General features: G+C 31.6%; 1 protein-coding gene across 4 annotated transcripts in view; it reads right to left on the minus strand.

The window, feature by feature from the left end:
- Positions 1 to 11356, minus strand: part of LOC131520702 (interleukin-1 receptor accessory protein) — a 35299-nt gene extending 23943 nt beyond the window's left edge. Inside the window, exons 1-4 of one of the 4 annotated variants that reach the window (XM_058745132.1) lie at positions 11123 to 11356; positions 9441 to 9471; positions 8707 to 8801; positions 2504 to 2592 (exon numbers count right to left, since the gene is read on the minus strand). In XM_058745132.1, coding sequence (XP_058601115.1) covers positions 2504 to 2592; positions 8707 to 8708 — 91 coding nt within the window. In that variant the 5' untranslated portion in view covers positions 8709 to 8801; positions 9441 to 9471; positions 11123 to 11356. Of the gene's footprint in view, positions 1 to 2503; positions 2593 to 8706; positions 8802 to 9440; positions 9475 to 10887; positions 11103 to 11122 lie in introns of those variants that run through there. The other 3 variants (XM_058745130.1, XM_058745131.1, XM_058745133.1) reach the window with 3 other exon arrangements.
- Between the last annotated feature and the right edge of the window lie 711 nt (positions 11357 to 12067).

The raw sequence follows: 12067 nt of genomic DNA on the forward strand, positions 1-12067 counted from the left end.
ACACTTAAAATTTGAAAATTATAAAAATGAAAGCTAAGGTGATCTGTTTGAGTTAAAAAGCTGATATCAGAACATATACTAAAATTCTTAAACCTGAAAAAAAAAAAAAAAAAAAAAAAAAAAGCTATATAGAAATATTTTTTTTAAAACTAATAAAATGACAAAAAAGCGTAACAAAATTACTAAAACGATAATAAAAACCAAAAACATAAAAATAAACTAAACTAAAATTACTAAAACTGAAATTTAAGTCAAATATAGAAAATGTAAGAAAAACCATGTTTAAAAAAAAAATTACATAAGAACACTAAAAAATTAATAAAATTAAAATAAATTAAAATAAAAAATAAAAGCAAATTCAAGACATTTAAAACTACTATAGTATCATATAAATAATGCATGCATCATAGCAGCAAGCTAAATTTACACACGCTCCATGCAAACAGAAACACACTCATGCAAATGCAATTTCAGTAAAATAATGAAAGATAAGGTGATCTGTTTGGGTTTAAATGCTGATCCTGCTAATGTCAAAAAGTCTATTTAAATAAATGACCATCCCAAATCAATGACATTGCATAAACCACACACACACGCACGCACACACACAGATTCTCATTCATATCACACACACAGACGGGCAGGTGTTGTCAGGATCTGTCTGTGGGACGGACGGAGCAAGCGGTGGGCCGGCGGAGGTGGAGGGGGAGGACCGGAGGCGTGTGTGTGTGTAATTGCTCTGTCACTTTGCGACTGGGAGGGGATTAGTCTTCCTATTAAGAGTGTCTTAGTGCAAGCGCTCACACACACCGCACGCCATTATAAATGACCCCCTTCTGGAACAATCCATTTCCTGTCCCGCAGCGGCAAGCGTTTTTAATTAACCCCTGCTTCCAGAGGTGCAGCCGGCCTGTAATCCCATGACCGCGCTAATATTATGACATATAACAGCACATGTGATACAGCTGCTGGATGAAACCTCAAAACAGCTGCTGTTGCATTATTCATGTATCAATATGAGGACTCTGCGTTACTTGGTTACTGCTGTAACTCGCTCGAATGTGTTCTAGATCATTAAGGTGCTCTGAGAGCCGGTGTCTTTAGGAGGCACTTTCATACATCACGTTGTCTGTCAAGTCATCGACTCACTGGGCAGCACCTTCGGTTTGAGCCGCAGCTTATAACCAGGTCAGAAGGAAACATCACTTCCTGTGCATCACTGAATTGCTTCTCGGCGGTTTGTTATCAGATTTCGGAAAATCTTGTTTTTGGATGTTTAACCTCATTTTGGAAGATTGCACAAAATTCTTATCTGCTTTTGAATGTTTAATGCTGTCTAAAAGGATTTTGTAAAAAGTCTTGATCATCTTTAAGCTTTTAGAAGAGCTTTTCACTTGACTTGGTTTTATTTTTAATAAGGAAACCAATCCTCCATTAACATGCAACGTGCATCTAGCGTTTTTATTGTTAATTAAAACTAAAAAGATTAAAAACCATTTTCAGTAATTGAAATAAAGTTGAAATAAGGTTAAAATATAAATATTTAATAACATAAATATTAGATTTAAAAAAACTTGTACCGAAATTTAGAAATGTTGCCTTGGCAACTAACTGAAATTTAATCTTAAATATTAAAATTACTTAAATATATTATATAAGCTATTTAGAAATATTAAAACAAAAAGCAAAAGCTAATTAAAATGACAAAAGCACAAAACAAAATTACTAAAATGTTTTACTTAAATTAACATTAAGTTTTAAAATTAAAATAAACCGAAAATCTAAAAATAAAGGAAATTGAAAATTAATAAATACTACTATATTAATAATATTAGTAAAACAATACTGCATGCATGTTAACTTATTAAATTCAAGTATTAATGTTATTATTGTTGTTTTAAATATGTCTATACAGTTTTTATTAATTTTTATTTATTAGTTTTAGTTATTTTAGTACTTCAGTTTAAACTAAATGAAAAAGATAAATGTTACCTTGGCTGAAATAAAATGTTTAAATTTAAATTTATTTCAGTTTGTTTAGTTTTTCTGGTTTTAGTTAACGAGCAAACAGCAATGAAAAAAAAACTACAGTACTACAGTGAATATAAAACATCTGACCACATTGTTGCTCTGCGTCCTTCAAAATATGCAAAAGCTTAAAAATGAGCTGGAAAACACCTATTTCCATCAGCCTTAAAATCATTTACACCAGATTCATACACTCATTTTTTTTTTTTTTTTGCATCATTCAGCACTATTTCTGTAGATGCAGATGTAGATTCTGTGATTTAACATACAGACCTCTGGAGATGCTCTTGCTGATTGGTGGGAAGATCTAATGTGAGGCTGCTGATGGGATCAATTATTCAAATGAGAGATCTGATTGGTTGCTGATAAATTAGGAGGATGGATATAGTCTCTGGACAAGAGAGCAATAGAGGATTCATCCTTCACCGGTCACAGACCGACCAATCACAGCCACTTAATCAGACTCGACTCTCACCTGATTGGACGGTGGCTTGAGTGACAGATGCAGAGAAGCCGCCCATCTTTAAAACGCAGAGGCAGAGAAGTGTGAAGACCAACGGCATCCTGGACCGAGAGAGAGAGAGAGAAAATGAGTCTGTGTTCAATCGGCTGCCTACATTTCATCAGACGTTCACTCAGTTTATTATCAGACTCCATAAAACACTCCTGAAGGTGTTTTTACTACACGACAGCTTTAAGAGCGCTCGAGGAGGAGGAGAATTAATGGAATAAGAAAGAAAAGCAAGATGCACGTGTTAAAACACGAGTGCAAATTCAGATGTTTTCATGTAGTTAAAGTTTAAAAAATGACTGAATCATTTCTACAAATCATATCTAGTTGCAGCTAAAACTGAATTCACATTAATACTGCATTGAAAATATCAGTTTTACAAAACAGGTCAAATTTGAAGTTATAATCTTGCAATAATTAGCAAATGGTTTGTTGAGTCAAGGATTTGAGCAGAACAGTACAATTTATGAATGAATCATTCAGAGTCAGAGTCAAATATGTTAAAAAACACTTTCTTCAAACATATTTAAATGCATATTAAAAATGCATGTATTTAAAACATGCATCTAGTGTTGCTATTGTTAAATAAAATATAAAAAATAGTTTGCAGTGATTATATTGCATAATTGCAATAACATGCATTGAGTTGTTATTGTTTATTAAAACTAAAACCATTAAAAATAAGTCAGTTTTTGCAATAAAGCTGAAATAAAATTAAAAAACAAAAACAATACAATTACATAAACTTAAACTAAAATTAAAATGAAAACTGAAAATATAAAAATAAAAGCAAGCTTTTGAGTGAATCCATCGACTTCCTCAAACACATTTAAATGCATATGTAAACATGCATCTAGTGTTGCTATTGTTAACTAAAACTATTAAAATTGTTTTCAGTGATTGAAATAAAGTTAAAAAATATAAATATTAGATATAAAGCAAACTAAAATTTAAGTTCCAAAATGACTAAAACTGAAAAATAAATTAAAGTAAAAAAAATTACTAAAATGACAAAAGTGCAAAACAAAATTATTTAAAAAAAAAAAAAAAAAAAAAAAAAATCACAAAATATTAAAATGAAAAATGAAAATATAAAAGCAAAACTGTGAGTTGACTTCACATGCATATTAAAAATGCATGCATTTAAAACAAAAGCTATATATACAATTTAGTTTATTATTCAGTTAAGATTTGTATTCATGGTACAAAAGCTTGTGGGCAAATACTGACTAAAATACTGTTTCTAAACAAGAACAAATGACCAACTGTAAGTGGCACTGTACATGAACATATGGAGCAGCAACTTGATTGAATTTCAAATGTTAAAACCAAACCCTGCGCCCTTGAATGAATGAACCATCCTGTGCCAAGAGAGAGAGACAGAGAGAGAGAGAGAGAGAGAGAGAGACAGAGAGACAGAGAGAGAGATGGATGGTGTTGGACAGCAACCGTCTCTTCACTGTCACCCCAGCAACATACATCACTGGCCTGTAATGGCACAAAACACACACACACACACACACACACACACCTACCAACATCTGAGTAATCACTCACAAACCGACAAAAATTCTAATGGTTTCACACACAGTGATTCATAATAAGAAATAAATCGGTTAAAAAAGCCTTTAACTTAATGATTTATTAATGGCCTCATATCATATATTTATCATATTTATGCCAAGGCTCTAACCATGTCTTGAACACTGTGGGGAAGCAAACTGGACCAGTTTCATAACCATTTGATAATGGTCGCTTTTATATAAAATAATATAACACTTCTAGAAATTAACAGAATTTAAGGCAATAAAAAAAAAAAAGAAACAAATCCATTATTAAGACGTTTTAACTTCAAGCCATCGATTCTGGACAAAATACGAGTCCATAATTCATAATAACGCTTCCTCCAGTGAAAAAGTCCATCTCCTGTTGTCTCTCACATCAAAATCCAGCCACGTATTTGTTTACAGCTGTTTTGTCTTGTAAACACTGCTTGATCTGTGCAGATTTCTCTCCTGATTCAGACCAGACCACTTTTTCACTGTATTTTGACCAGAAGCAATGGTTTGAATTTAAAAACATCTTAATGATGGATTTGTGGCTTCTCCAGATGTTAACTGATGGACTGGAGTGGTGTGGATTATTGTGATGTTTTTATCAGCTGTTTGGACTCTCATTCTGACGGCACCCATTCACTGCAGAGCATCCACTGCTGAGACACTGATGCAATGCTACATTTCTCCAAATCTGATGAAGAAACAAACTCATCTACATCTTGCATGGCATGAGAATGAGGACAATTTAATTTTAAGGTGAGCTAGAGTAGAGTAGCTTGCATCACTGGATATTATATGTCAGTCTTTTTACATTTCTGTCATCACACAGTCAGATATTAAACGTTTAGCTTCCTTACATCTCACCTCACACTCTTTTAAAACTGAGATGTTGTGCTGGAATTTGCGCTAGTCAACTGTGAACAGTAAAGCCCCACCTTCTTTAGTTTGATTGGCCGTTGCAATAATTTTGACACTGACGAGTGCTGAGGCAGACTAGCCTAAAAACTTTTATTTAATTTTATAATTATGTTATTTGTAATATTTAAATCTAATAATTGTTTTATTACATTTTATTCATTATTATTTACTTTATGGCCCCGCTTTTCAACTTCAATTTTAAATTCTCGAGCTTGTTACAGAAGGATTGATTCTGATTGGCTGTCAATATTTTTATCGTTCATCAGCTGGAAAAAATCGGCAAAATACCGGAAGTGGCTATAGCATTTCTTGCTTTTGATACTTTATTTGAACTAATTATTATTGCATCATTGCTATTATATGTATGTATTTTAAGTCATTTTAAAGCTATTGTTCACTTAAATCTATTTTTATTACCACAAAAAAAATTATAATTATAGGGCCTTATGAAATGTTTTATTTCCAAAGTTTTTTTCCATTTTTAGTTTTTCTATACTCTTTCTTTTAATAATCAAAAGCATCTCCAATTAACTGATTTTATATATTTTTTTAAAGTATTTTTTTATTTCTTTTTTTTTTTTTCAGAAATACTGCATTACATTTTTCACCTAAATAAATTCTGGTAAATAATATTTCTGGTAAATACTCCTTTAAAAAGTGTTTTTTGATTATAATGTTATTATTAGTAGACTAGAACACGTGGATATGTTGTCGTTCTTACACTGTAATACTGAACTTGATGGACTGAGATGGACACTTGCTTCTTGCGCTCTGTTGCACTTTACTTTTGCTTTAAAAAAGGATTTAATAGAAATTTGGATTTCATTTGGTTTAATAAAATACTCTTAAGTAAAATTGTAGATTTTTTGTGGGAAGTTAATCGTTTCGATTAATCGATTAATTAGTCGATAGATTAATCTAAATAAAAATAGTCGTTAGTGGCAGCCCTAATTCCAACGATATTGTTTCTCTGCGCCTTTTAGCGCTATAGTTGTGGTGTGGACTCTGCTATTCTTTAATATTGAGAATGATTTTTAGAACTATATCTTTATCGTTATCTTTATAGTTATTGTCCTTGGTGTGAACGGGGCTTAAGTCAGTTTAGTAATAACATTTTTCTATAATCATTTTTCTATCTCTTAGAATTAAAGGGACAGTTCACCCAAAGATATTTCAAATTAAAAAAATATTTTTTTTTCTGTATATGCAATGAAAGTCAATGGGGTCCAATGTTTGGTATCCCAGTGTTCTTCAAAATATCATCTTTTGTGTTCTTCAGATAAAAATAAATTCATGCAGGCCGTAAATGAACCGTCCCTTTAAATAAGCTATGTGTCTTTAAGACTTGCAATGTGCTTCTGTTAAAACCCATAAGAACCCACGGTGTCACAAACAATATTTAAAACGCTTCTTTTTGTTACTAAAGGTATGTTTCAACCCATGCAACAATTCTAATGTTTTAATAACATATCCTAGATTACTCTTAACCTGATTTTAATACATTTCTTGAACAAACTGATATAAAACAAGTTACAAAGATATTGTGGTGACACATATGTCACATCGGGCTCTTAACCTTATATAAGTAGTTGTCACATTAAGAAAAATGGTAATGAGCTGCTCGATTAATTTAGCTGATTTAATTATTTTAGTGTTATATATATTCTGCTGCTCATTTCAAAGCATATTTTAACAAATCTACGTGCATGTTCAACATGTTGACCTCCAGTGTGAGGTAGCTATTTATTTTTATTCAGTTTGCACATTTTCAAATTGTGAAAAAAAAAAAATCTAAAAATTAATTTCTGGTTAAACCATATACCTGAAAAGGTAGAATTTTGATATGTTACAAAAGAGTTGTTGTAAAATTTAATGGTCACAGTTATGTGGTTTTGAAATATGTTGTGGCAAAGCAAATAAAATGCAAAAACTGTATTACTTCTGGAAAATGTTTTTGTTTTATCTTCCCAGAAAAGTAATCATTTTGATATATGTTGTGGGAAAGCAAATAAACATTAAAAAAACATGTTATTTAGCAAAAAAAAAAAAAATTAAATTGAGGAATAAACGCCCAATGTAACATATATGTAACATGAAAAATGTATCATAAACGCCCAATGTGTCAGATGTGTAACATTACAGATCCTTCACAAGGAGGGGTTGTATTTTCAAAACAACTGCAGAAACATGTTATAAGTGGTCCATTTGGTCTGTTATATATGCCCCATAATTTTCCTATAAGTAGAAATTGGTCCGGGTTCTTATGGGTTAAAATGATCTGTAAGATACAAAAAAAAATGTAATAAATGAACTAAACAGGTTTCAGGAGGTTCTTTGACCTGTTTTGTTTGGATAAAGAAATTGATTACGATGTAAAACAACGCGACACACACCAGCAGCAGCAGCAGCAGACAGACCCAAATTCTCGACAGAGTCTCGGAGTCTCAGCTGAGACTAAATAAAATGATCGAAAACCTAATTAGAGCAGTTAGTGTGATGAGTCTAAAATAACGACATCATCTCCAAACGCTCCAACTCAGATAAAATCTCCATCCAGCTTATCTGAGCGTCACAAATGTGCGTTTTAATTTCGCTGAGATGCATTAGGGCGAAATTAGAGCATCATGGGAATTCATTAGACTCATCTTTCAAAACCCACTTCATCGATTCGCACAAGTTTGAACAAATCGCTAAATTACTTAAAAGGGTAAGCTCCAGAAACGCTTCATTATTTGTTTTGGGGGGAAATCGGATTATGTGTGATCGATGCCGAGCTCGTCCAGAGACAGACGCACGGAGCTGGACGGGGGATGAGAGGGGAGCCGCAGGGGCCGCAGGGGCCACGAGACCCGGTCAGATAATCTATCGGCGGAGAGTAAGTGGCCAATTAGTCACGTAACTGTACTGAGAACACAATACAACACACACACACACACACGTCTGATTTGATATCATGGTGGGAATTTATCATTCACTTCTATTGCTTTTATACTGAGCTCATTATATTTTCTCCATCTGAACCCCACCTATTGATCAAACAAACATTTTGGGATTTTTTGATATTATTTTGTTCCTGTTTTCCTCAAGGTGGTTCTCCAGTGTACGTTTTACTATAATGGCGTCATAATTGCTTAACTATAATAAATACTTACATAACAGTGTAATTATAGTTATAATTAAAAATAAAACCCAATTCATAAAACTTAAATGTGTTTTTTCCTCTAATGTTCAAGGTAATATTTCTCATTCTTACTTAATTTAACGATGTACTAAAATAACTTAAACTGAAAAGTGAATAAAAACTATATAGACATTTTGTAAAAAATAATAAATAAAAAGAACAATAAAAAATGACAAACAACAAAATGACTAAAAAATTTACTAAAATTAAATAAATGAAAATGAATTCAAAATATTATTAGAAACTACAATAGTATCTAAATGATTCTAAAACAACATTAATACACAAACATAAATTGATTACAGTATCAACAAGATTATGAAAATGGATTTTAGTATCATAATATCACACTTTCCAACTCTATATATTTAAAAAAAATGTGTTAATGTGTGTTTTTTAACATATAGAGTTTGGAAAGTATGGTATTATAAAAAATAAAATCCATATTCATAATCTTTTTACAACTGTAGATCAATTTACAGGCGTAATCACGTCATAAATGTTCTACTTACATAGTGCCGGCACACTTTTTTTGGGGGGTGGGCGAAAATCAGATAATAAGGGAGTGATTGATTGTGATAATCCAGAGAAAGACGCAGAGCTGGATCTATCAAAAAAAAAAAAAAAATGAATCAACATACAGTAAATGAGCAATCAGTCACGCAACAGTGAGCAAAACACACCCAAAACATCTCAAACACACAAAACTATGCATGCATAATCCATATTATCTGTAGTCACACCTTAAAAATGGTGAATAAAGGCTTTAGTATAATTAGATTACATGCAGACAGTGCAAACATATATTACATTTGATATATAAAGGTAAATAATTAAAAATAAATATTAAATTTGAATATATACACATTATTAATATATAATTACACATTTAATTCAAATATTGTAAATAATATATTTTTATAGAATTCATACAAATATTACACAAACTTGTGTGTATATATATATATATAAAGAGTTTTAAAAATTCTGTTAAAAATAAGAATTTTTATGAATTATAGTAAAGTGCACAAGAAGAACAAATGATCATATAGTGCAACTGACATGATATTAAAGTAGCCAATAAATGTGGTTGAGAATAGTAACATATCCCACATTTTTACTTTTATCTATTCTAAACACTGGATCCATAATGCATGCAAAACCTGAAAGCATTCATTTCGCAGCACAGATCCATCAGTTGAGCAGCAGAAGCTGTGATGTTGAGATGTTAAAAGGCTTTACTCACATGGTCCCGGGTCTTCTCGTCAGTCCGGTTCCTTCTGCAACAGAACCACAAACTTAGAGCAGAACAGACACAAACCATCCGTCTCCGCTGATCTCTCTCTCTCTGTCTGCTGGTCTCTAACCCACTACACCTCCTCCCTCTCTCTCTCTCTCTCTCTCTCTCTCTCTCTCTCTCTGTCAGCTGGGACGGGGGATGATTTAACGGGCCCCTCTGCGCTTCACCGTAAATCGTTAAGGCAAACCGGCGGGACTCTCATCCAATCAAAGCGATGCGCTCGAGCGCATATTTCACATCCATCTCACCTGAGTGTGGCGCTGGAATTACGAGCGTGTGCTCAGGTGTGATGAACGCTCGCATGCACAAGAGGAAGTTAAACATGATTATGAATCAGGCAACATATGTGGAAACTATCTAACATGCACTCATGTACTGGTCTCAGATGGTAATAACATGCTACTTTGATTTATATGGTACAAGGACGCTTTTATTTTCTCCCAAAACACTAAATTGCAACAGGACCACCAGCACTTTCACCAGTTTATCATTATGCACATGATATTTCCTGCATATAATATTGTCAAGCTCAGCTTCCTGCTTCTAATATTTTCTTGCTCCGTGATATGATCAAATGCAATAGCAGGAGCTCAATTTCTAACATGGCATATTATCACACATTTTTGAGATAAGACTTAAGATTTAATAACCTTCAACAACAAGCATAAACAACAGTGACTAAACAAAAGGACATGTTTTGATGTTATGAAAGGTCAAAAGTGTAATTTTTAAGTGCTTATTTTGAGTAACTACTGATTTAAAAGTATCACTTATAAAATGTTACAATTATTTTAACATATTTAAAATATATAATTTATTTTAACATGTATATAATTTTATTTATAATAGAAAACTTGAAGAGCTTATTTTGAGTAACTATTTATTTAAATGCATCAATTATAAAAAATATTTTAACATTTAAAATATTAAAATGTATAACTTATTTTAGCATATGTAATTTATTATATATTATAATATATTGCATCAAATTGCCCCTGTATAATAACAAAATACTAAAATAATATTATAATAAAATGTTTTATTATTGTTTACACACAAAAAATAATAATATATAATTTTATATATATATATATAAAATTCTTATTTTAAATATTTGTATTTTCTATATATGATGTAATCATACAAAAACGGTATTAAACATTTGAACCTTTAAAAACAATATCGCCTATACACACACATATACACACACACACACACACACACACACACATATATATACACATATATATATATATATATATGTGTGTGTGTGTGTGTGTGTGTGTGTGTGTATAGCATGAGCTTCAAAACATAAAACATTTTTTTCGCACACATTTTATTGCCCCATCAATATTTAATACTTCTAAATATATTCTACACTTTTCTGTCGTACCTCAGCATCTCAGTGAATGATCAGTAGACTCAAATACTCAACATACAGAAGCAAACTCCAAAGTTCTGGAGAAAATAGCACAGAATTACGGCGGAAGCAATGCTACTTTGAGACACTTTTCTGTCAGTGACACTGAAGAGAGGAAGTGGAGCTGATCGATATCCGCAGGTAAACACGCGTCCACATGCCAAAAAAACTCACAAAACGACACGAATGAAAGAATCAAGACACCAACCGGCTCCCGTCGCTCCGCTGCTGTTTCTGTCCTTATTAAACGCGGATTTGGTGGCGGTTCAGCGCGCGACGAACGTTTCCGTGTTTCTCCATGTGAACGGAAACAAACGTGCAGATCTACGTTCACATCAGATCGCATCAGTTCAGGCTCCTCCTACAGGACAGCCGCGTTTGCTCAATGCAATCTCTCAAAACATACTCGCCGCACGACGCGACGCGACGCGACGCAGCTGGAACTGTCCCGTTAAAATCACCGACGCTGCGCGCACGCGCGTCACTGCGCGTGTTAGTGTTGCTTTCAAAACTGAAGAGCAGAGAGAAAAGCTCAGTTCATACATTTCTCCAATTAGATAACTTTTTAAATTAAAAAAAATATATATATAAAAATTATACATATTTAAAAAAAAAATATATATATATATATAATATATACACTTTTAAAATAATAATATAGGCCTATATGAACTAAATAAATATTTGTTTTATTTTTAATAATTTTTTTTTAAACTTTAGTCATGAATACATTTTGTATTACTTACTTTTCCTATATTTATTATTTTCTTATTTTCCTTTATTATCTTTATTTTTTATTTATTTATTTTTTTACATTTTATTTTATTCATTTATTTATTTATTTTATATATTTATTAATATTTTATTTATTGTTATATTGGTTTATTCCTACATGTGTTTATTTTAATATTCATCTATACATGTATTTATTTATTTTAAATTTTGCCGGTTTAGTTGTGTCCCCTGCATTGTAAATAAAATAATTGAAAATAATATATTATTATATTAATATTATATTATGTTAATGTTTAATAATGTTTATTATGTTGTATTTTGTATTATTACCTATTTTAAAATAGTTATTTTATTTATTTATTTACGATATTTTATTATCTAAAACATTTAAAATGAAAATAATAAATAATATTTTTTT

Source organism: Onychostoma macrolepis, chromosome 15 (assembly GCF_012432095.1).
Source record: "Onychostoma macrolepis isolate SWU-2019 chromosome 15, ASM1243209v1, whole genome shotgun sequence".
In the NCBI taxonomy this organism is placed as follows: domain Eukaryota; kingdom Metazoa; phylum Chordata; class Actinopteri; order Cypriniformes; family Cyprinidae; genus Onychostoma; species Onychostoma macrolepis.